Source organism: Protopterus annectens, chromosome 4.part0 (genome assembly GCF_019279795.1).
Source record: "Protopterus annectens isolate FY-2018-M chromosome 4.part0, PAN1.0, whole genome shotgun sequence".
Taxonomy (NCBI): Eukaryota; Metazoa; Chordata; order Ceratodontiformes; family Protopteridae; genus Protopterus; species Protopterus annectens.
Genome location: NC_056733.1, coordinates 1,769,215,388 through 1,769,242,014, shown reverse-complemented (window position 1 = coordinate 1,769,242,014; position 26,627 = coordinate 1,769,215,388). Strand labels below are relative to the sequence as shown.

Sequence of the window (26,627 nt, the reverse complement as noted above, 5' to 3'; positions counted from 1 at the left end):
TCTCTCCAGATCCCAAACAAGACTCGCTTTGGAGAACTGTGTCCCAGTTCCAAGTAGGTGACACACCCACACCTGGGATTTGATACACACACACACACCCACCACACCACACCCAGCACACCCACCACACCCACCACACACCACCCACACACACCACACACACCACACACACCACACACACCACACACACACTCCTGGGAAAGGCTGGCACAGATTTACTAACTGTACCCCTTCTGTCCAGACTATAAGGTAACTGAGCTGCCACCATTCAACCACACTTAGGCTCTTACAAGGGTATTCAGTTATACTGAGTAAAATCAATACTATGGTATAGTGTAACCAAAGCAGCCAGGCTTTTTGGAGTGACCAAGGCATAACTAAAATAAGCACGAGTACTCCCAAAATGTTAAAACTATTCTCTAAAAGACCAGCCACAGTGAAATGTGCAAACATATTTAATAATAAATAAAATAGAAAACACAGGAATACTTAATATCCATTTATAATAAACACTAGAGTTTCAATCATAGGAGAAATAAAAAAGTACAGTTGTGTACCTACCATAAATGTAGATGTTCGAGTGTATTCACTGTTGCAGTCATTACTCTTGGGTTATCCTGCTGGCAGGCTACCCTCAGTCGGCCAGAATTCCAAAGTCTAGGTCCAGCGTTGGTTGCGGTCGCCTCTTCCCTGACGTCAGTGCACCAGGGGTTTAAAAGATGCAGCCGACACCATTTTCTTCAGTTTTTCTTGCCCCAGATGTCAGGTGCCCCCAAATTGGTAGGCTGAAAAAATATGCCAATAAATATGCATGCACAAAAATAAAATTTCCTTCATCTACAAGCAAATACACCACATAGGTTGTATAGGATAGAGAAGTGCAGATAAGTCCCAGCAAAGAAAAAGGGGATGGTGGGTGGGTAACCTGGACTGCAACAGTGAATACACTCGAACATCTACATTTATGGTAGGTACACAACTGTACTATGTATGTTCATCTTGTTTCACTGTTGCAGTCATTACTCTTGGGTTAAATCCCAAAGTTGAGGATGGGTAGCTGGGCTAAATAGGATTAGGAGAGGCTATGAGGCCCTGCAGAACTGCAGTGGCAAAGCCTGCTCTGGACTTAAAGTAAAGAGGTAAGTGGTAGTGCTTTGTGAAAGTGTGCACTGAACTCGAAGTTGCAGCCTCTAAGATATCTTTGGTTGGTACTACTCTGAGGAAGGCTGCTGAAGTGGCTGCTGCTCTGGTGGAATGAGGCCCAAAGCCCTTAGGCACTGATTTGCCATGCTGAAAATAGCAGTGGATGCAATGGTCTACCCATTTAGAAATAGTCTGTTTTGAGATAGCCTTTCCTTGTGATCCTGCAGCATATGACACTAAAAGTTGCTCAGTCTTTCTGAAAGCTTTAGTTCTGTCCAAGTAGAAGCGTAACTGCCTGTGTATGCCCAAATAATGCATAATTTTCTCACCCTTGTCCTGTGGATTTGGATAAAAGGTAGGCAAGTGAATGGTTTGGCTGACGGCCACACTGGACACCACCTTAGGCATAAATGTTGGGTTTGTCCTCAGAAACCATGTCTGGATGAAAAAGGATAAAAAGGTTCCACAGCCATGAGTGTTTGCAACTCCAAGACTCGTCTTGCAGAGGTTATTGCTAGGAGCAGAGCTGTTTTCCAGGATAAGAATTTTATATCCACTGTTGATGCTGGCTCGAAAGGAGGCAGTGTGAGTTTTTCCAAAACATAATTGAGGTCCCAGGTCGGAATTGGTGCTCTCCTTGGAGGCCTAATGTTTTTGGCCCCTCTGAGGTACTGCCTTATTAAAGGATGAGAAAAGATAGGTGGTTCCGTATTGTAATGGGCTGAAATGGCAGAGGCATGAATCTTGATTGATATGAAAGAATGGCCTTTGTTTAGCATCTCAGTTAGGTATTGTAAAATCTGAGGGATATTTGGTACACACGTGTCAATGCTTTGTTCCTGGTTCCAAGCACAGAATCTCTTCCATTTTTCTGCATAAGATTTTCTGGTACTGGGCCTCCTGACCTGCAAGATAACATCCATAACAGCTTTTGAAAGAGGAGTGTTCTGAATGGCTACATTATCCGCCATGCTGCCAGATTTAAGGTCCTGATTTGGCTGTGCAGAATCCGATTGTTTTGTTGGGTCAGCAAGTGAGAAGTTTGAGGCAATATCCATGCTGGACCTTGAGACAAGCTCTTTAGGATTGGGTACCAGTGCTGGCGTGACCAATCTGGTGCAATCAGTATCATTTTTGGCTTCTCTTGTCTGACCTTTAGGAGTACCCTGGGAAGGAGAGGCAGTGGAGGAAAGGCATATACTGTTAGATTTTTCCAGCTGAAGGATAGGGCGTCCACTTTCCATGCTTGCTTGTGATAAATTCTTGTGCAAAATCATTGCAATTGGCAGTTGTGAGGGGAGGTATAGATCTATGTCTGGGCATCCCCATTTCCTTGTTATCATGCTGAAGACTTGTGGATCCAGTTTCCATTCGTGGGGATCCATGATGTTTCTGCTTAGTTCGTCTGCCAGAGTATTTGTTTTTCCTGGCAGGAATTGTGCTTGCAGGTGAACTTGAAAAGTCAATGCTGTGTCCCATAAGGTCATTGCTGGTCTGCAGAGGGGGTAGGAATGTGTACCTCCCTGCTTATGTACCACATGACCGTAGTATTGTCTGTCTTTATCAGTAGCTGTCCTGGATGAAGCAGGTCCTTGAAAGCTGTCAGGGAATTTTGAACAGCTAGCATCTGTTTTTGACTGATATGAAGACGCATCTGGTTTGCAGGCCATGTGCCCTGAATACATTTTCCTGCCATATGGGTCCCCCAGGCATAATCTGATGCATCCGTTGTCAGTGTCTGTCTGGCTGTAGGTAAACTAAATGGCAGACCCTTGTTGTGGTGACAGGCCTCTGCCCACCATCGAAACTCCTGTTGCAGGCAGAGAATGAATGCAAGTACTGTCTCCAGGCTGTGGCAATGCAGAGTCCAAACACTTTTTAGATACCATTGTAGTTTCGTCATATGCAGTCTGGCATATGGAATTAGTAGAATGCAGGATGCCATGAAACCCAAGACCTGCAGGATTTTCCTTGCAGATAAGTGGGTTTTTGTTGCCAATTTCTTGAAGTAAGAAGTCAATTGCTTTTGTTTGTTTGGCGTGAGATAAGCCATCTGGGCAGTTGTATTTAAGCTTGCACCCAGAAATATTATCTCTTGAGAGGGCACCAGTTTTGATTCTTTTTCGTTTACTGTGTACCCTAGGTCAATTAGTAATCTTTTTACAAATGCCATATGCTCTAGAAGAATGTCTTTGTTCTCTGCTTGAATTAGGCAGTCGTCCAAGTAGGGATATATTTGAATTCCTCTTTGTCTGCAAAACACAATTATTGGTGACAGGCATTTTGTGAAGACCCTGGGCACAGTAGATAAGCCAAAGGGCAGTGCAGAGAATTGGTAGTGCATAGAGCCAGCTATGAATCTGAGGTATCTTCTGCAAGATTGTCTGATTGGGACATGCAGGTATGCCTCTTTTAGGTCCAAAGTTACGAGTCAGGCCTTCTTGCCCAGCATGGGCAGTAGCTGCTGCAGAGTCAACATTTTGAATTTTGAAACTTCCAGAAACATATTTAGTAGACAGTTCCAGTATTGGTCTCCAGGTTTTGTCCTTTCTGGGCACTAGAAAAAGTCTGGAGTAAAATCCTTGCCCCTGCTCTTGTTGTGGTACTTGTTGAATGGCCCTCATGTCCATGAGGGTTGTAATTTGTCTTTGTGCCTCTGCCCATTGATTGTGTGGCAGGTCTGGCATACCTTTTGACCTTGGTAGGGTGTGAAAATGGAACCTGTAGCCTTGGGACACTATGTTCAGGACCCATTTGTCTTGGGTAACCATTTGCCAATTTGATGAAAAAAAGTGCTAGTTTTCCCCCTAAGGGGGCTGCCAAAAGAACAGTGCTTGGGTCTGGCAGAGGAAAGTTATTGGGACTGTTTCCTGTAAGGTTGTGATTTGTCTTCTCTGCTTTTGGAGGTAGGAACACCCCATTGTTTAGGCCCGTATGAGCCTTGGGGCTGAGATCTGCCTCTGGGACACCTGTATCTGCCTCTTTGTGGTCTGTCTAACACTGGAAAGGACCAATTTTTAGAAGGTCAGTTCCTGCTAAACCTGGGTGGCTGTGCCTGTAAGAAATCTTTGACTGTCAGCATGGATTTTGCTTTATCCTCCATTTTTTTCAACACCTCTTCTGCTTTAGTACCAAAGTATCATGCTGTAATGGAGCATCTAATAATTTTGCTTAAACATGATCAGGCAGATTCTGTTCCTTTAACCAAGCATGCCTTCTAATAACAGAACCTGTAACAGCGGCCCTGCAAGAGGCCTCCAGTGAATCATAACCACATTGCAAAGTATGCTTTCCCACTTGTTCAGCTGCATGCAATAAATCCTGCATTTCCTTGTTCTCTGAACATTCAGTATTTGTCAACAATTTCTGTTTAAGCAGTGACATTAAATATTGCTGATATTTAAGCATATGAAACTGACAATTTAAAGCCCTTACAGCCAAGGTAGCAGAAGTGTAAACTTTTTTCCCCCATCTGTCTAGAGCCCTAGAATCCCTATCAGAGGGGACAGGGTTTTTTGCAGTGGAAGCTTTAACCCCTTTGGGACCCTGAGATATAGTTTCTGGGCAGCAGCAGGGTTTTTATATAGGAATTTATGAGAATCTGGGACTCTGTAGTATCTATGTCTGGCTTAGCAGGTGCAGGGGGTAAAGAGTCAGGGGACAGGCCGGACTCTGAAAATACATCATCTACAATGTCTAGAACAGGTGGAATAGCAAGGGGTCTGTCTGTGCTGAGGAAGTAGCAGAAAGTCTCTGAGCCTTTTCTTAGATTCAGAATAATCTTGGCTCTCCCAGTGGAAATGCTCCCTCATGGTATGCAGGGTTTCCCCAAAAGAATAATCCTCAGGAGGAGAGGCTGAAGGAATGGATTCTTCAGTATCAGAATCCTCATAGGGAAGCTTGGAATAATCCTATTCAGAAGGGGAATCAAAGGAAATAGAAACCTGATCAGGAGAATCATACTCTGTCTCTTGCCTAGGCCTCCTATCAGGAGGGGGATGGGAACCCTTGATCAAAGTAATTAGGTCTTCGGCCATTTTGAGCATCGTTTTTTAGGCATGGAAGTCTGAGTAGGAGAATGCTGTACTTGTTTCTTTGTCTTTAGAGCTGCTTTAGTCTTTGTCTTTGAAGCTGAAGATGGCTTAATATATAGTTGTGTAGGTCTGAAGACACCCTTAGAAGCCGATGCCTGCTCAGTGACTCCGGACCCATCTGAGGGAATGATTTCCGAGTGTTCAATACCTTGAGTATCCAGAGGCCCAGTTGGCTCCACGTGGAAGTTGGAAGAGGCCTGTGGCTCTGAGGTAGCAGGCGCCAGGGGCTGCGAAAGCGCCTCACTGAGAACCGGCGAACCGGCGACTGGCCTAGCGGAGGCCTCATCGTCAGTTTTGGACCTCGGATGCCTATCCTTTTCCTTATCCTTGCATTTTTTGTAAACTCCGGTCATCGGCTGTTCTGACGGCATTATATAATTAAATCTTTGGCCAAAGTAATGAAATGCAAAATCGAACCAACGCTTAATAGTGCGTTGGTTAAATCTAGCACAAAACCGACAGCTAGCAAGGTTGTGATCAGGGCCTAGACAAGGAATACAGTAAGAGTGAAAATCCTTATGAGGTATTTGCTTCCCACAAGAATTACAATTGTTAACATTTTCTGACATCAGTCTGGAGCAAGAAAAAAAGTTTCCCCAACGGGATACTTAGCTTTAATGAAGACTTTGGTTCTGAAATTCAGATTTGAAAATCTCAGGAGTCGGACGACCGGCACTTGCAAACTGCTTTTGCTTCGAGCACCGCGTGGCAAGAAAGACAGAAGAAAGTACAGTTTTGTACCTACCATAAATGTAGATGTCCAATAGATATGCAACTGCAGTCATAACATATGGGTTGTCCTGCCTCAAGCAGCCCTCGGTCGGCCGGATTCCAAAGTCTGGGTCCGACGTCGGCTGATGTCGCAGTTCTCTCCGACGTCAGAGCGGCTGGAGTATATAAGCATCAGCCAACGCCATCTTCTTCAGTGTTTCTTGCCCCAGATGCCAGGTGCCCTCCAAGGAAGGCTGTAATCAAATTGGAAGACAATAATAGGTTTCCAGACAATAAATAAGCAATAAACAGATACACCATAACAGATATCCCCAGCTAAGGATAACAGGGAGAAGAGTGGACCCAAGGCATAGAGGGGAAGGAGGGAGGGAAAACCCGACTGCAGTTGCATATCTATCGGACATCTACATTTATGGTAGGTACAAAACTGTACTATGTCCTTCAAGAATGCAACTGCAGTCATAACATATGGGTTGAATACCATAGCTTAGCTGGAGGAGGTGGTATGCTCTAAGAAAAGGATGGTGTATCTATCAATCCCTGCAGGACTGCCGAAGCAAAGCCTGCTCTGGATCTGGAATATAAAGGGAGGTTGTAGTGTTTGGAAAATGTATGCACGGAGCTCCATGTAGCAGCATCTAGAATGTCTTTTGTAGGCACCCCTCTTAAGAATGCTGTAGAGGTGGCTGTAGCTCTGGTGGAGTGTGGTCTGACATTGGCTGGCACACTCTTTCCATGGAAGGAATAACAGAATCTGATGCAATGTCCAATCCATTTTGAAATTGTCTGTTTGGAAATTGCTTTTCCTTGTACTCCAGGGGGGTAAGCTACAAAAAGCTGATCAGACTTCCTACTGGTCTTGGTTCTGTCTAGGTAGTAGCGAAGTTGTCTGTGTATGTCCAAGGTATGCAACAGTCTTTCCCCTTTGTTCTCAGGATTGGGAAAGAAAGTAGGCAGGTGAATTGCTTGATTTAAAGAAACCCTAGATACCACTTTTGGCAGAAAGGTAGGGTTGGTTCGTAAGGAGACCCTGATTCTGTGAAAGGTTATGAACGGTGGTATTGCCATTAGGGCCTGTAATTCCGAAACCCTTCTTGCTGAGGTAATGGCCAGCAGGAAAGCTGTCTTCCAGGAAAGAAATTGTAAATCCACAGAAGCTGCTGGCTCGAAGGGAGGTAGAGTAAATTTTTCTAGGACAAAATTGAGGTCCCAAGCTGGTACTGGTGCCTTTCTTGGGGGCTTTATATTCTTGATTCCTCTAAGAAATTGCCTTAACAAGGGATGTGAAAACACAGGTGGATCAGTGTTGTATCTAGCTGAGATAGCTGAAGCATGTATTTTTATGGAAGAGTATGAGAGTCCGTTATGTAGCATATCTGCCAAGTATTCCAGAATGAGTGGAATGCTCAAAAGTGATGCATCATGACCCTTGCTGGTATTCCAAATGCTGAATCTCTTCCATTTGGCTGAGTAAGCCTTTCTGGTGGATGGTCTGCGGGCTTCTGTTAGTATCCGCTGAACTTCCTTGGAGAGAGGTAAATTGAGGTTATTCATGGGATCTCCCAAGCTGTTAGCTGTAGCGTCTGGATGTTGGGATGAACTGTCCTGAAGTTGTGTTGAGTCAAAAGTTGGGGCCACTGGGGAAGGACCCACGCTTTGTTGTGACATATGCTCCGTAGTAGTGGGTACCAGTGTTGTCTTGGCCAGTCTGGAGCTATTAGGATCCCCTTCAGCTGCTCTGCTTTGATCTTTAGTAACACTGTGGTCATCAGTGGCAGAGGTGAAAATGCATAGATTATTAGGGAGCTCCAGTTGAATGAGAGAGCATCTATTTTCCATGCTTGTGGATGATATGTCCTTGAGCAGAACTTTTGTAAGTGATGATTGAGGTGGGAGGCAAATAGGTCCACGTCCGGCCTGCCCCATGTCGATGTGAGTCGTATAAAGATGTCTGGATGTAGCCTCCATTCGTGGGGGTCTAGGAAATTCCTACTTAGACTGTCCGCCAGAACATTGTCTTTGCCTGGAACAAACTGGGATTGTAACTGTATGTTTAGACTCAGTGATTTTTCCCAAAGAGTCATTGTCAGTCTGCAGAGGGGCTAAGAATGAGTGCCCCCCTGCTTGTTTATGTACCACATCACAGTGGTGTTGTCTGTCCGTATTAGTAGGTGGCCTTGTTGAAGTTGTTATCCAAAGGCCTCGATGGCATGCATTACTGCCAGCATTTCTTTTTGGTTGATATGCCGATGTGTTTCCTTTGGAGACCATTGTCCTTGAATACATCTGCCCTCCATGTGCGCCCCCCCATCCAAGGCCTGAGGCGTCTGTGGTCATGGTCTGTGTTATCTGAGGTTTTTTGAACGACATACCTGTGTTTGACTGGCTTACTGTGGCCCACCATAGAAATTCCTTTTGAAGACATGGAATGAGCAGAATAGTTGCTTCTAGGTTGTTGCTGTGTTGAGACCATAAGCTTTTTAGGTACCATTGAAGCTTTCTCATGTGTAGTCTTGCTAGTGGAACCAGGAGAATGCAGGATGCCATGTAACCCAGGGCCTGTAGGAATCTCCTTGCAGTCATCTGGGTGAGCTTTGCTAAACTTTTGAAGTAATGAGTTAACTTCTTTTGCTTGTCTTCTGTCAGGTAAGCCATTTGAGAGGCTGTGTCTAGTTTGGCTCCTAAGAAGGTTATTTGCTGGGATGGCTGAAGTCTTGACTTTTGAAAGTTGACTGTGTATCCCAGAGCCTGTAGCAAGTGTATGACATTATTTTTGTCAAGGTTAGTTTGTTGTCCACTTGTATGAGGCAATCGTCCAGGTACGGGTAGATTTGAATCCCCTGGAGCCTGCAATGAGCAATTACTGATGCCAGGCATTTCATGAATACTCTGGGTGCAGTAGATAAGCCAAATGGCAATGCTGAGAATTGATAATGCTCTGGCCCTGCAAGAAATCTGAGGTATCTTCTGCAGCTGTGTCTGATAGGGACATGCAGGTATGCCTCCTTGAGGTCCAGAGTAATCAGCCAAGACCCCTTGCCCAGCATGGGAAGGAGTTGCTGTAGAGTCAGCATTTTGAACTTTGGTACTATGAGAAAAGTGTTTAAAGCGGACAAGTCCAGTATTGGTCTCCATTGAGTTTCTTTTCTTGGAACAAGGAACAGTCTTGAATAAAACCCCTGACCTTGTTCTTGTTGTGGAACTTTTTCTATTGCTTTGATCTGAGCAAGCAGAGAAATTTGCTTGATAGCCTCTGCCCTCTGATTTTGTGGAAGGTTTGGCATGCCTTGTTTTCTTGGCAAGGTATGAAAATGGAACCTGTAACCGTGGTCTATAATGTCCAAAATCCATTTGTCTTTTGTCAGTTTGTGCCAATTTTTTGAAAACAGAGATAATTTTCCGCCCAAAGGAGCGTCTGTTTGCTCCTTGGTCAGCGGAACTAGAGGAAAGTCATTGAGATTGTCCCTGCGGGGCAGGAGAAACCCCTGTGTCACTTCTTTGGTTTGCTGGTTGCCATTGTCGTCCCCTGTAGGATCCTCTGTATTGCCCTCTTCCTCGGGCACGCCTGTTTTTGCCCCTTTGAAATCTTTCAGGATTAGGAAAGGACCAGTTTTTAGAAGGCCAGTTTCTGCTGAATCTGGGTGGCTGAACCTGGAGGAAATCTTTGACTGTCTGAACTGACTTGCCTTTTTCCTCAATGGACTTTAACACATCTTTAGCATTAGCACCAAAAAGCTTGTTCTTTTCCAAGGGTGCATCAAGAAGTTTTGCCTTAACATGATCTGGTAATGGTTGCTCTTTTAACCATGCATGTCTACGAATGACCGCCCCTGTCATAGCTGCCCTACATGAAGCTTCCAATGCATCATATCCACACTGTAGAAAGTGATTGCTAACCTGCTGAGAATTATGAACAGCCTCTTGCAAAGACTTCCTATCTAAAGGTTCAGGAGAGGCCAATTTTTTCTGTAAATCATCTAACAGGAAATCCTGATATTGAAACATGTGAAAGAGACAATTGAGAGCTCTCATAGATAAAGTAGTGGAGGTGTAAACCTTCTTCCCCCATCTCTCTAAGGACCTTGCTTCCCTGTCGGAAGGTAAAGGGTTTTTGGAGGTGGTAGCCGAAACCCCTTTAGGCCCTTGGGAAATTGTTTCTAAATCAACAGCATGGGCCCTAAAGAAATGAGAATGGGTTTCTGGGACCTATAGTATCTGTCAGGCTTGACAGGAGCAGGAGGAAGAGTATCAGGGGTAACACTGGAGTCAGAGTATAGATCATCCAAAACATCAAGCACAGGAGGTATAGCTAAGGGTCTGTGTTGGGGTTTTTTAAGGAATGTTCGAAGCCGCTTTCTAGAATCTGAATATTCCTGGCCTTGCCACTGAAAATGCTCCCTCATGGAATGCAGAACTTCCCCAAAAGAAATATCCTCAGGAGATGAGGCCGAGGGAATGGAGTCCTCTGCATCTGAATCCTCATAGGTCTGGAAGGGCTCTTCCTGGCTTTCGGAGTGAACAGAGTCCTCAAAATCTTCATCTGAAGAGAGAGCTGGTTCAACCCTGGGCCTCTTATCAGGAGGAGGCTGGGATGCTCTCTAAGGATGGGCCTGGGAACCTCTGATCAGAGAAATTAAATCTGCGGCCATAGACATGATTTGAGTTTCAGGAGTAGGCTGAGGTAAGGTTTTAGCAGTAAGATGCTTGGCCTTGCTGGCTGCATTAGCACGTGTGTAGGCCTTGATAGACATGGACATGGGAGGCCTAGCCGCTCCACGTGCAGGAGTGACCTTATCAACAGCAATGGTCTCGGGCATTTCCTCGGTTTCAGTATCCGGAGGAAAATCAATAACTGGCGTCGGAGTGGCCTCCGGTATCGGAGGTATCGGTAATGCGGTGTCTTCAGTTCGAAGCGGTGGAATAACCACCTCAGAGGGAACCAGGGCACTCGCGGTTAGTTTTGGCGTGGTGTCGGTGGAAGAAGCGGGCCGAGGATGTCGGTCCCGGTCTTTTCGTTTCTTAGGAGTATGTGTTGTCGGTTGTTCCGACGGCATTATATAATCAAATTTTTCACCGAAAAAGTCTTCAGCGAACTCCGCCCGGCACCTGAGACTGCGCTTATTGAAGCGAGCACAGGCGGCACAGGCCGAGACGTCGTGGTCTGGGCCAAGGCAAGGGAGGCAGTAAGAATGGAAATCCTTATGAGGTATTTGTTTACCACAAGACAAACAATTATTTACTTTTTCAGTAATTTCTGACATTGGCTGAGGCAAGAAAAGGTCCCCAACAGGGTACTTAGCTTTTTTGATGACTTCGGTTTCGAAGAATACAGGAGCTGACTGACCGGCACTTGCGAACTGCTTCTGCTTTGGGCACCGCACGGCAAGAAAGACTGAAGAAGATGGCATCGGCTGATGCTTATATACTCCAGACGCTCTGACGTCGGAGAGAAATGCGACATCAGCCGACGTCGGACCCAGACTTTGGAATCCGGCTGACCGAGGGCTGCCTGAGGCAGGACAACCCATATGTTATGACTGCAGTTGCATTCTTGAAGGACATAATGGCGTTGGCTGCATCTTTTATACCCCTGGCGCACTGACATCAGGGAAGAGGCGACAGCAACCGACGCCGGACCTAGACTTTGGAATTCTGGCTGACTGAGGGTAGCCTGCCAGCAGGATAACCCAAGAGTAATGACTGCAACAGTGAAACACGATGAACATCACAGCTGGACAGATTCAAACAGATGCAGAAAAACACAACTTAAGTAATCTCACTGTATACCCTGACTGTCTAAAGAATAACTGCTCCCTAGATAACTTAATTAATGCAGCAAGGCAAGATTAGAAGGTGAGATGTGGCACGGTGATGAGCTTCTAATAGACTGAACTGAACTAGCTCAACTGACTGACTGTGACTACTGTCACAGATCTTTATATCAGGTTCCAAAGAAAAAGCAAAACAAGCTGCTGCGGGAGTTCCATCCTCTCATTGCTGGTTATAGAATGACACCACATTTGATCACCTGACCCTGGTACAATATACATACATACATACACACACACACACACACACACTGCAACAGATCTTAGCAAAGGTGTGTGTATCTGAAAGTTATATAGCAATTTCAAACATTTCTGCTCTTCCCTTCCAGAATTGTTTGTTTAAACATAAACATTTAATCAGTTACAATAACTCTGTTGATAGATTTTTAACACAAGCATCCGCACAAGTCAGTGTGACAGTCAAATGACACAAAATTATTTACAAAACTCCAGCTAGCTATGCTGGCATATCTTACACATGCACTGGCACACTCTCCCTGGCACAGATGGCAACACCTCACATTGTCACCTTACATTGTCACGTGTAATATTTTTAAGTTTCTTCTTTTTCTGTACAATGTCTAGATCTTTTTCATTAGCATTCCACTACAAACATACTTTGTTGTACTCTTGGACTGCATTCTAAGAAGTGGTGCATATTCACTCTTTGCCTTTTTTCCCAGATGTGGTCCAGTTTCATGCTTTACTTGTTTTTTAAAGGCAGTATAACGGAGTATTTATCTACTTATGAAAGACAAATAACAGCAGACACTTTCTGTTTTTCTTTTTGTAGCCCATGAATAATCACTGAAAATGAATATTTCAGTACTATTTCACATCACTTACTAGGACATGTTAGGTAACAGGGTCCTTTACCATACAGTCATAAGAAGTATTAAGCCTCTGTGAGGTGTATCCTTATCATATTATTGCACATAGACTCACTCTATTTAATGTTTACGCCACCATCCACTACCACCCCTGCCTCGGGTATCAGCTGTGTTTAAACCAGCTGGCTTTGTTATGTCACACAATGGTATCTGTACTTTTACAGGATTCAGAATGCATCTTTCTTCTCATGCATAGTGATAAAGGATAGTGCGTGTAGATTTGGGACACATTAAATACAGTCATATACAAATTCTGATGGAACATATACACTGAAATATGGAAAAAGAAAATGAAATGCTTACATGAATTCCAACAGCTATGCAGAAAGTACTGAAAAAACAGTTTGGGATGACCTTCACCCACGGGTCATTATCTTTATCGAGCCGAATGTAGCCGAGAACTGCTGCTAGTATTAGCAAGGACATTTTTCTAGATGGCCCAAAACATTCTTTTAAAGCTTTAATAATGTTTCTGTGATATCTGTATTTTAAAGAAAAGAGAATATTGAGTATATAAACTGCAAAATGCATATAGTATTCAAAGGAACAACAAGGATTACGTTTTAGAACAGACATTCTAATATGCATGTATATTAATCGATTCCACATAATTCACAACAGTTGGCCCACAAACAATTTTAAGAAAAATTCTCTTATAGTACTAGATGTGTACTTATGAAAAAGCCAAGAACTCCACCTCTCCCAATCATTCCACCTGCTCTTTGCATTTATTTATTCTATTTCTATTCTATTACAATTTATTTATCTTAATGTGAAATGAATACGGTCTGGTTTGGGGAAGATAATGTAAAGAGCAGCCTTTTCTCATGGTGATGTAATGAACACAGAAGAATGAATTTTCATGATCAAGAATCCTTTTATTTAAATACAACAACAAAGTCAAAGATCACTACGTAACCAGCATTAAATACCAAAACTTTGCTGCAAGTTTTTATACGCCCAGCGTAGATTCCTTCCCAGAAAAGAGGGTACAGCGTTAATCAGTCAAAAACCGATTGGGACCCATACATGTGCATGGAGGCATGTTCAGTGAGCACTGATTTCCCTAAGTAATTTCTCTAACAATCACTTTCACCAATAATGGAATTTATGACTGCAGAGTTAGTATATAGAAGTTTGAGGGCATATTGGAATCATTTTTCCACAAAGGGTTGCAAGGGGTTTACCCCCAGCAAATTTGCTGAAAATGTTTTTCAGTGGCTTCTTTTCACAGTAGTGCCACTTGCCAAAGTTTCCACTGACAAGTTGAAATGAATCCCAAAGATGCACTAAAAGGAGGCTACATATTTCTCTGTGTAAAAGGTGGCATAATAGCAAGATTTCTCGAGTTAGTGAACAGTTTCCTGCCTACACGTGGAAAGATTTCTGGTAATTTTCTGGCACTGGTAAGGCAGGGACTAGCTGTCTTAAAAACTGTATCAGTGTTTGCCAGGCTTCTGTTTGGAAGGAGGAGTTGTGAAGAACATAGCACATCCAAAATCCCACAAACAAAGACATGAGAAAACACAAAAGATCTGCCATCAGCTATACATTAGCATATCATCCAAAATTACCACTGACAAAGACACGAGAAAACACAAATGATCTACCATCAGCTATATATTAAGCACATCATCCAAAATCACCACAAAGACACGAGGAAGCACAAAATATCTACCATCAGCAACACATTAGCACATCATCCAAAATCACCACAGACAAAAACAGCAGGAAACACAAAAGATCTACCATCAGCTACATATTAGCACATCATCCAAAATCACCACAGACAAAAACAGGAGGAAACACAAAAGATCTACCATCAGCTATACATTAAAACAAAGGCTTTTTTGTTTAGATGTATTTTCTAGAAGTATCTACAAATTCCAGAACAAAATTGCAGAAGAAGAAGGGACTAGTAATTTAAATCAGCTAATAAAGATCTATTGAAAGGAGATGAGCCTATTTTCCTTTACACAGAACTTTAATATTCCACATCCTATCAGTAAAGTCTTTTTACCTTTTCAGAGGAAAAATCATAGTGATTTATTGTCTCTGGTAAAGTGGGACCCAGTTCTCTGTTTAAAATAAGCAGCCAACTAACTTCTGGTTGGGTGGAAAGAAAAAGAGTACAATACTTCTATGATCTGCTGCATTGATGTAATTTACTTCTTAATTAAATCTCACTTGAATGTTTGTGAATGCTAGGCTGCACTACAGGGAGCCAGCTGTAGGACATGTTATCAGGTTTAATTTCAACATAACAGTTAACAAGTATATCTGCTTGTTCTGTCCCAGACCAGTTATACAAAGCTTGTTGACCACTACTGTCTGAGATAATCAAAATAGGCTTCTGATAAAAATATTTTAACTTATTCCTGCAGGCTGGTGATCTCAGAGAAAGTCAAATTACTTAATGGGTGCATAACCTCTTGCATGATTGTACATGTGTGTATGGGTGGATTGGGGAGAGTTAGGGGGGCTTCATCTTCCATGTAAAATTCTTTCTTTAGAAGCCTGCTTGACTAATTGACCTGTACTGAGCAGACTTAGAACAAATGATCTATGATTTATGGTACCATATTCATTAACAAGCTTCAGGCATATCATAATAATTATTCATAAATAACTAGCATGTTGCAAGACTGTCAGACCAGTTAACACTCTCCTATCATAAACTAGTGTTAACTACTTACTGCCATTAGTTCATAGGTTCACAGGTAAACATTAGGCTAACTGCCCTGAAAGGCTACTTTAAGCCAAGCCAATAACCCAATATCAGAATCAAACCCTGTACCTTGTCTCTATGAGGTGAATACCTTAATCATTATGATAAACTCACCCACCCACCAAAACGTATATATTTGTCATTCATGAATTCATAGGTTAATACTAGGCTAGCTGCCCTTGTAAGCCATTTTAAGCCTAGCGAATTTCTTTCAAAGATAAGGATCAACCCCCCTAACTTGTGTCTGTGAGGTAAACATTTTAACCATTATACCAAGCCTCCCTAGTAGATAATGATTTGACATTTTGCATGGTAATTTAGATACAAAAGCAATGTTAAAGACTTGTAGCATAATTCTCAGTTTCATATTGTTACTAGGTGTTACAAAAAGGGTAGCATAATTGTTTAACTTTAATGGTGTGGCTAGCAGTTAATAACAGTATGCAGACTCCCCAGAAGCTCTCCATTAAGGACCTTACAGAAGACGGATACATCAAGCTGTCTAACAACTATAGCTTTCTTAGGCAGAACACTATTATTTTAGCAGTCTGAATTCAAAAATGAGTTATTTCAACAACAACTAAATAACACATCCTTTTTAATTAATTTAATTGCATTTGCTACATATAATAGTGTTTCTTTTTATGTGTATTTTAAGTTTCTTATAGTGTGACCCATGTTACTTTTGTCTTAAGAAAGCCATACACAAGTGCATTTGCTTCACATGGTTTTACACAATATAAACAGCTTTTCTTATACATCATTGCATACAACATGTATGCTTCGCTGGGTCTATATTATGAGAGCGAAAAGACGTTTGCGCGAATACGTAAATGTCGAACCGTATAGCGCAAATTGGACTTAGAGCAAAAGTCGAAAACCACAAAAATGGAAATGTCGAATTTCCATGGTTGGCCCATCTGTGGATTAGCTGCATAAGTTGAGTGTTGGATAGTTACGGAGTTTAGGATAGGGTGCGGGTTAAGGTAAGTGCTTAGATAAGTAATGTATGTTAGATTTAGTGTAGGGTTTTGTTAAATGTATGTATGCAGGTTATTTATTTTGTTTGTGTATATTTTCGTAGGGGAAATGTGCGGTAATTATGGACCTTAGGGTTAGGGAGGGGTTAAAGATAGTTTTGTATGTGGGGTTTAGTAGTGTTGGAGGTAAGGCTTTGTTAAATGTATGTATGTGGATTATTATAGCAATAACCCACGCCCGGGTGTGGGTAATGCTGGATTTACCCACGGTTGGTGTGGTTTGGTCACGAGGGTGAAGCCCGAGTGGCCAAACAAAGCCAACCGTGGGTAAATCCAGCATTACCCACACCCAGAAGTGGGTTATTGCTATTATACAATGACATTATTTAAGAAAAAAAATAAATTACTTTTCTTAAATAATGGCATTGTATAATGCCTCCTTGCTGTCCTCCACAGCTGTCTGGTATTCTGCGGCAGTTCTGATGTACTGCGCATGCATATGCCTACACAGTACATCAGAGCTGTGGGCAAAAGCAACGGAGAAAGCAAGATCTCTGTTGCTTTTTACAAACTGTTTCGCTATGTTAAATGGGTTTAACATAGCGAGACAGCTTCAAAAAAAAGCAACGGAGAATCTCCGTTGCTTTTTTTAAAGCTGCCTCGCTATGTTAAACCCATTTAACATAGCGAGACAGTTTTGAAAAAAGCAACGGAGAAAGCAAGATCTCCGTTGCTTTTTACAAACTGTCTTGCTATGTTAAAGGAGTTTAACATAGCGAGACAGCTTTAAAAAAAGCAACGGAGAATCTCCGTTGCTTTTTTTAAAGCTGTCTCGCTATGCTAAACTCGTTTAACATAGCGAGATAGTGTGAAGCAATGGAGATCTTGTGTTCTCCGTTGCTGTAAAAAAAAGAGTTATAGTAATGGAAAAAGTCCGGGCGACCAGACTTTTTTCCATTACTATAACTCTGATTTACAACGTGCATGCTGACCAATCAGCGTGCATGTTTTTGAATATCAATGAGGGGTTGTTGTATAATTGTTTTGTTTGGGTGTATGTCTGTAGGGGACGTGTGTGGTAGTCACGGACCTTAGGGTCAGGGAGGGGTTAAGGAAAGTGCAGAGTTGGTTGTGTATGTGGAGTTTAGTGTCAGGTTAGAAGTAGGGTTTTGTGCTTTACTTTAGGTTAGAAGTAGGGATTGGTTAGTCTATGTATAGGATTTATTTATTTTATTTGGGTAGGTAGTATATAGGTAGTGATGGGGTTGGCCGACTATGACAGTTCGCTTTTTTTTTCGCTGTTTAGTGCATTCAGGATTTTTGTGTTTTGCAGTATAGGGGTCGATATTTTGGTATTTGCTCATAGGGTTTTTTGCTTTCATAATATAGACCCTGCTTTGCTTTATGCTCAGGAAATAAACAATCACATAAACTTAAATTATTGGTCACCAGTCTTAACATATAGTACTTTAATGAAAAATATCTGTGAGAAATGGATACTGATGAAAATCTTGGGTGCATACAAATACAACTATGGGAACACATGATAAACCTCATACATTTTCTCATGAGAAAAGCTAAAAAAAAATGATGGAGATAAGACTCAAACACAGTCTAAACCAGTCTCTGTCTGATCCTGCTGCAGCGTACATAAAGAGCCATTATACTATGGATGTTGCATAAAGTTGAGAATGCACAGCACTTAGGTTGTGTTTAAGGTAGGCTGCTATATAAACCTGCTAGGTATTCACTTTAGGCAAACAACCCCAAATGTTGGGATCATAGATTTGATAACATGCGATGTGGTCCCCCCTTGCAATGAGAAGATGCCCTCCTGGATAGCATAATGCATACCTTGTCCAACTCCCCCCCAGTCTCTACTATTCAACACAAGGGAAGGAAGGTACACAGTCACATCCAGACCACATAGCACAAACAAGAACCGCCCACACTCCCGCATCAGCTGGCAAAGCGGAGGCCAACAGTTCGACTATCATCCTATCAGAGGACTAGGTGATCAGAAAACTACAAAGACTTTGCACTACAAAAGTAGTGGGGCCTAATGGCATTAGCCCACAGGTGCTGAAGTCCTGTACCTCACAGCTTGGAGGGGTGCTACTCAGGATCTTCGACATGAGCCTCAGTACCCATAGGGTATCCCTGTTGTGGAAAATATCCTGTCTGATTCTGGTGTCAAAGAAGGCAAGCCCAGGGGATACTTAAGATTACAGGCCTGTGGCACTCATGCCACACTGCATGAAAGTCCTTGATAGGCTGGTCCTGGAAGTACTTCACCCCATGGTCAGGTCAGAACTAAACCCCCATCAGTTTGCATGCCAGGAAAAGATATGGGTTGAAGATGCCTTTATCCACCTTATGCATAGAGCATATAGTCACCTGGACAAACCAGAAGGATCCCTCAGAATCATGTTCTTCAACTTCTCAAATGTTTTAATACCATCCAGCTAGACAAGCTGGGCAGTAAGCTGTTAAAGATGAATGCAGATGCTCCCTTAGTCAAATGGATCCTGAATTACCTGACTAATAGGTCCCAATATGTGCTACTGCAGGGCTGCATGTCTGACACAGTGCTATGTAGCACTGGATCACTACAGGGGACAGTTTTATCACCTTTCCTTTTCATCCTGTATACCACAGACTTCAGCTATAGCACTGAGTGCTGTCACCTGCAATAATTCCCGGATGACTCAGTCATAGTAAGAAGTATCAGACATGGAGACAAGGAGGAATACAGTCGTGTGGTTGACAGCTTTGTGAGCTGGTCTGAGATTAATCAGTTGCAGCTGAACATCAGTAAAATGAAGGCGTTGATAGTGAATCCAGGGAGATCACAATCTTGCCCCCCAGTCACCGCTCTGCCAACTAGGTGAGTTGAAGTGGAGATTGTTCAGGACTGCAAGTATTTGGGGGTACACCTGGACAGTAAGCTGGACTGGTTCAAAAACTTGCACGTGCCATATAAAAAGGGTCAGAGTAGGCTGCACTTACTATGAAGACTCAGATCCTTTGGAGTCAGCAACACTATGCTGCGGTTGTTCTATGAGACTGTACTGGCCAGCGCTACCTTCTTCGCAGTGATGTGCTGGGGGTGTATTTTCTGTTACCCATCCACTCGTCAAGGTTTCTCTTGAAGAGTGATAGTGAGGGGCTCTGCCTGATGTAATTTGGAATTTTGTTCCAAAGCATGGGGAGTCTCTGTGACAGGAATCTTTCCCTCCGGCATGTTCTATTTATTGTTGTGGCGAGGTTTAGCTTACTAGAGCGCGTGGCTCGCAGTGACTTGGATTTCTTTAGGTGGAGCATGTCCATCAATTCTGAGTTGGACATGGCTTTTTAAGTCAGGCAGAGATCACCTCTGAGTAAGCGATATGCCACTGAGTAAAGCCAGAGTTTTTTTCAGTCGGGCTGCATAAGACATATGTTTGAGGCCAGTAATCCTCTTGATAAGGTACTTTTGTGGTCTTTCCAGCTGTTGGAAGTGTCTTGTGAGGTACATCCCAAATGGGGCATTGTACTCTAAGATGAGTCTAATGAGTGATGAGTAGAGGGACACTATAACCTCTTTATTTCTAGATGCGAACTCTTTAGTAATTAGATGGGCCACATAGAAGGATTTCCTAACTACTTTGGCAATATGATTGTCAAAGAAGAGATTACTATCTACCTGGGTCCCCAGATCTCTTATTACCTCTTCTGTATTAAGGGGGCTTCCACCTATGTGATAATTCGTGGGTGTTTTGTTTTTCCCCAAACGGGATGACTTTGCATTTCTTGGCATTTAGCTTGAGGCCATGACTTTGACACCAGGTGTCCGTCTCAGTAAGGCCCTTTTGGAGGATGTCTGTGTCAGCCAGAGAGTCAATTATGGCTCCCAGTTTGCAGTCATCGGCGAACTTGGTTAGCCATAGTCCTCCTGTGTTTGCCTGTACTTCTGGGAAGTATATGCCGAACAGTAGGGTTCCCAGGACTGAGCCTTGTGGGACACCATTTGTCACTGGTTTAGAGTCAGACCTGAAGCCCGCTATTCTTACCGTGTGAGTTCTGTCTGTAAGCCAGTTGGCAACCCATCTCGTGACGTAGGGGTTTATGTTCAGGCTGGTGAGTTTTTCTGTAATACCTGAGTGGGGAATGGTGTCAAAAGCCTTGGCGAGGTCAAGGTAGGCTGTGTGAACCACCTTTTCCTCATCTATGGCCTTGGTGACTGTCTCGAAGAAGTCAACCAGGTTTAGTAGGCATGATCTGCACTTAACAAAGCCGAACTGGGTCGAGTCAAGTGTTTGGAGGTTCACAATGTCTTTGTTAATGAGTTCCATGATGATGCGCTCCATAGCCTTGCAGACCAGGCTAGTCAGGCTTATGGGGCGATAGTTACCAGGGTCAGTTGTGGCCCCTCCTTTGTGGAGAGGAATAACCACTGCGGTGCGCCATTCTATGGGCACGTAGCCTGTGGAGAGGCTGAGGTTGAACAGTGTGTTTAGGTGGGGGGTTAGTTCGTTCTGTAGTTCATGCAAGACGCAGCCAGGGACACCATCTGGTCCCACTGACGCTGTGTTTTTGGCATTTGAAAGGGCTGTTTTCACCTGTGCATCTGTGATTTTTGGGACACTACACTTTTCCGATATTGTTGTGGGCCCTTTTGGAGGTGAGAGGACGTGAAGTTTGCACTGAATCTATCTGCCAGGATGTTGGCAATATCAGTAGGTTCAGTATATTTTGTGCTATTTTGCACTAGTTCAGTGCATATCTGTGAGTTGCCACTTAGATTCTTAGCATAGCTAAAGAAGGCTTTGTGGTTATCTTTTGAATCCTTGGCTATTTTTCTTTCAAAGTTAGCCTTGGATGATTTCATGAGGGATTTTAGTTTCTTACTGATACTGATCAGGGATGTCTTTCCTTCTTGGGATTTGCTTTTTTTCTGAACTAGTTTTCTCCTCCTATTGTATAGCCTGTTTATTACAGGGGTCCACCAAACTGGTTTCCTTCTCTTAGAGAAGTGAGTCTTGGTTTTGCTAGGGATGGCACGATCCATGCATCCTTGTAGGTGCTTATAGAGTGCATTTGTAAAGGTTTCTGCATCTTGGACAGCATTATCCTTTAGCTTGGGGGCTGTGAAACTTACCACCTCTGTCTTAAGTAAGGTGAAATTTGCTTTAGAAAAGTCTTTTACTGTGGTTTCCATAGTTGGGGGTGGTGGTGGGGTGTGGACATCCAGAGTGATTAGTTTATGGTCTGATCTAACCAGTGACAGGTTGACCTCCAGTGTGGAACACCTGTTGCCCATGTTGGTGATGACCAGGTCCAATATGTTTTCACCTCAGATAGGGAAGTTTACCAGCTGATCCAGGGCATTTGAGTTGATGAATTCCAGGAAGCGCTAGGCCTGGGAGTTTGTACTCTAGTAGTTTTCCCAATGAATAGTAGGGTAATTGAAATCGCCCAATATCAGGGTGTTCGGTAGGACCTTCATGTTTTCCAATGTCTCCAGAAAGGAAGAGTGGTGGTCCTGGGTCATGGAGGGTTATCTATAGCAGGCCACAATTTTCATTGCAGATTTGCCCGATGTTAGTTGCACATGGATGATCTCAGAGGTATCATGCTGTGCCACTAACCTGGAGGTGTAGGTATCCTTGATGAATATGGATACACCCCCTCCTTTTGTGTTTCAGTCTGTGTTCTGTGGCTGAAACGTGTGGTATGAGTTGTAGCCCGGTAGTGCTGGGGTGCTCTCTGGAGCCTTGAACCAATTTTCAGTTACTGCACAGATGCCGACGTTCTCCATACTGAGGAGTGTTTCGAGCGCATGCATTATGAGATTTAAACTCCTGGCGTTGAGTAGCATAACCCTCAGTTTTTTGTTAATTGTGCTGTGTATGGAAGTGGGTTTGACTTTTGAACCTTGCCTAAAAAAGGCACTATGGGGGCAGTAAGAACATTGGCCAGTATTCGAAAGCCTAGGGGTGACAGGTGCAAGCAGTCTCTTGCGAAGCAACGCGGCTTGTCGAGCATGTCGTTCCAGGCTGACAGACACTGGATCCCCTTTGAATGACACCAGAAGCTTAGCCAATTGTTGAAATTGATCATTTTTTCATTATAATGAGGTATCATTCTGATGAGGGCAGGATGCGACTCAGGGTCAGGGTCATACCAGCCTGGGCTACATGATCAGAGAGCTCTTCCATGTCTCTTTTCATGTAGTCCAGGGAGGTACATCTCAGGTCATTCACACCAACATGAACAATGACAGAGTCATATTTGTACTTATCCTGGAGTGACCTGAGTGCTTGTGTTATGTGGCAGATTCTGGATCCCGACAGGCAGCTAACAGTAACATTCTGTTTGTCCAGCCTAGTGAGTGGGACGTCAGTGTGCCTGACTATAGAGTTACCTATTACTAGTGTGTTAGGTATGTTATTACGACTTAAGGGCTTTGATTGTGCGGCACACTGATTTTGTGTTTTATGTGTTGTCTGGTTTGTGACAGGAGGTGCAGATTGTTTGGGTGTCTGCTTTGGAGGTCTCTGATGCTTTTGCAGGTTTTTATTTAGAGCCTCAGAGTATGATTTTGTGTATTTATGTGTATTTTTTGCCAGTGCTGTTTTAGTAGGTCTGTGTGCGGCTGGAGGTGTGGTGCAAGTGTTAACCTTCTCCTCTTGACTGTCTGTTCCAGTCTTGGGCGGAGACAGTTTAGCTTCCAGTTTGGCTGTATAATTGCATCTCTCACATATGTTAGTGTTTTGTGGTAGGAGGAGAGGGTTGTCTGTGTACATAAGGCAGTTGTAACATTGCCTCAGGATACCCAGATTCACCAGCTGGACTGGAGAGTGCACCTGGTTGCCCTTTGGTCATGCCTGAATAGTAGGGTGAGCTGCTTAGTCGGGTGGTAGTATAAAGAAGACTGAGGCAAACAGAGTCAATAAATTGGTAAAGAAGGCTAACTCAGTAACTGGAGAAGAACTGGACACCCTCGAAACCGTGGCTGAGAGAAGAATGTTAGCTCGACTAAAGTTCATCATGGAAAATATTGACCACCCACTTAACAGAGTGGTGGATGGACACAGAAGTTCCTTTAGCAGAAGGCTGACAAACACAAAGTGCTCCACTGAACTTCACAGGAAATCCTTCCTGCCCCCAGCCATCAGACTCTATAATGCCTCCTACCATCTTAGCACCACCTCCACTACTGAAGGAGACCACATAGTACAATGTTAAACTTTTACCCATGTTTTTCTTTTTTCCCCATCCTTTTTCTCTCTCTCTTATCTTTTTTCAGTGCAATATTAATCATCAATGCAATTATCCTTTGTGCAATATGCTATAACTTAGGTAAAGTATCGTATTGTGCAATATCTCATATCCTAATGTGAGTGGTAATTAGCATGAAAGGCTCCCCCTTTCATGTAACTATTATATGTGGTATCAACTCATCTAATACTTTGGCTATGGTCAACAGTGTACCTATGTCAGGCGTTGCTGTTATATATGTGGGGTAACATAAGTTAGTATAGTATCTGTCTAATCTAATTATGTAGCATATGTGTTTGGTCTATGTTGTGTCTATGTTTATCTGTGTAGTTGTAACATAAACAATTTCCCATGGGATCAATAAAGTATTACTGATTCTGATCATATTATATAAAACTGACCCTTACTTGTAGGTCTTTGTAAGAAGTAAGTGAGTATTAGCTGCATGGGGCAAAACCCACGTACATAGCCAAAGACCAGATGAAAGTATCTATATGAAATAATCATACTTCATCACAGAAGCAATAATTTGAGAAGACTTTCTTTTACAAATATACAAAAATGTATCATGGAAGTCTACAGTCTAGCTAGCAAATAAAATCCTCACACATTGTAGTGAGATCTTGTCTTCACTTTGATTTGCACTTTGACACAGAACCAAAACAATGACTTTCAACAAGCAGGGGTTCTATGCCTCCAATCCTTGCATAAAATGTGTAATCAGCCTGATTGTTGTACAGTTAAAGGACAGCAGGTTTCACCAGAAGGCTATTGGCACTGAACAGAAATTTTCTGCCTCCAGTCCCAGTATCCTCTTTTTTGGTAGTTTTGCAAAACGGGAGAATTTTAAATGAAAATTTTAATAATCATAAGACCTTTCTTTACTTGGAAGATTTTGATGATATTAATTTTAACAAAAACATAGTTTAAAGGTACTAACTCTTTTAACTCTACATCAAAATATCAGACTTCACCTTCTTTCTGCACTCTGAGCCAATAGTGGTGTCTCAAAATTTACATTTCATCAAATTTGTTTTGATAGCAGAAGGAGATAAAGCCTTATAGCTACCCCTTTAAGTACACTTAAGAGTCTTCCTCCCACTTTCCCACTCACCCACTGCCTACCTATTACATGCTCTGCCAAATACATCTGTTTATTCCTTCTCTACCATTCCATTCCAGTAATTCATTTCATGAGCTAACACCTCCCCCTTCTGTCCTCCTACTCAGGATAGTTTCTTCTCATTTCTCTGATAACATTTTGTGTACCTGTATCATGTACCCCTGTTATATCTTGTGGTATCTAATGAGAAAGGCTCCACCTTTTTAAGTCTTACCACTTCCATTCCTCTCCTTCCCATGTACTGTTGTAGAGGCATTCCTCTTAGCTTATTCCAGCAGCATATCAGACTTCTTATACTACACCCAGAACTGCACACAGTTCTCATTGTGTGGCCTGATCAAGGTACACAAGAGTGGAAGCATAACCTCTTTGCTCATGCAGTCCGTCCTGCCTGAGGACACAACAGTCCAGTCTGTTTGCTGATGTCATTGCCTTCTCCGTTTACTTCTAGTGGTCCAAATCCAGACAGGATCAATTACCTCTGGCTATTTTCCTACCCTAATGATATAATGTGCATCCTCCCACCTGCCCCTTTCTGATGCTTTGCACCTGCTTGGTCATTCATTCATCCATTTGCTTATTTATTTCATTTGTTGACCACATAGGTGCTCCAGGTTAGAGCTCAACCATGACCCTGTCACAAGGTACACACAGTATTGCTACATGCAAAAGAAATACTATAGAACAGCACTTGAGTATGTGCAGTGTCAGATAAAGATGAAACTGATGGTAGACTGGTACAGGATTGACTACATCAAATATACACCACTTGAAGAAGTTAACCTCAATCATTATTTGACTTAACTATTTACATCAAATGTTACATCAGTATGTTGAGGCTGGATTACTAGGTTATTAGAAAACAAGTGAAGTGACATTAACCATGGCGGTTATGTTAGCCGTGTTGTCAAAAAGGGGAGAAGGTGGCTAATATCTTCGCAAATGTAGGATAGCCTATTTGGGTTCTAATGCCTTGGGGTAGAGGATTCCAGTTTGCAGGAATTATTTTGTTGCAGCAGGTGTCTCCTATTATATGACAGAACTTAGACACTGAAAACTGTGAGATTTATCCTTGTTAACTTGAAGATAGTAAAGGGGACGTTTTGATGAGCTGTTCATTTGCTAATAAGAAAGTGTAATGGATGTACATGTTTAAAGGCAAAGATCAAGAGAAAGGGGGTAACTTTCACTCAAGATTAAGCAACAATGTTCATACTTAGGTAGGCATATTTTATTGATGGTATCCTGTGTGGTTGTAGTATTTATCCTAGAATTTAATAAAGCTGTAGGGAGAGTATGGTCAGGATAAGGTATGAGAACACTGAGAGGGCATATATTGGTTCAGGGGAGATATGGCTAGATATACTGGAGTAGGCCTTTAATTGATAGGGTGACACTTTGCAAATCCATCCTTGGAATCTTCCTCCATGCTTCAGTGCTACACCAATCTCTATGTCTTCTGCACAGAGTTTGATCCTGTGCTGTCTTCACTCGCATAAGTTTCTAATAAATACAATGAATACTAAAGCCCCCTGCAATACTAGTCATTTTTGTTTTTCCTGACAGCAGCCATCAGACTGCAATGTCCCTGTGTCTTACCCTGCAACAATACGCTTTCACACTCTTGGTTTAACTAGAAGCTCTTCTAGTCTTTTTTGTCAGCCAATTGTGTGACATAAAGTCAAAGGATTCAGTGAAGTGCAGGTAGACCACATTTACATGTACTTCCCTGCCAAGATTAACCATAGCCCAGTCATAGAACTGGATCAGGTTTGACAGACAGCTCCTCCTAGCCATGAACTACTTCAGTTGTTGTCCTGGAAATTGCTGTCTTTTAGAACCACTA

General features: G+C 42.7%; 1 protein-coding gene across 1 annotated transcript in view; it reads right to left on the bottom strand.

Moving 5' to 3' along the window:
• Nucleotides 1–26,627, bottom strand: part of STING1 (stimulator of interferon response cGAMP interactor 1) — a 288,807-nt gene that overhangs the window by 173,572 nt on the left and 88,608 nt on the right. Inside the window, exon 3 of the mRNA XM_044069479.1 lies at nt 12,991–13,168. Within this exon, the coding sequence (XP_043925414.1) occupies nt 12,991–13,168 (178 nt within the window). The remainder of the gene's footprint in view (nt 1–12,990; nt 13,169–26,627) is intronic.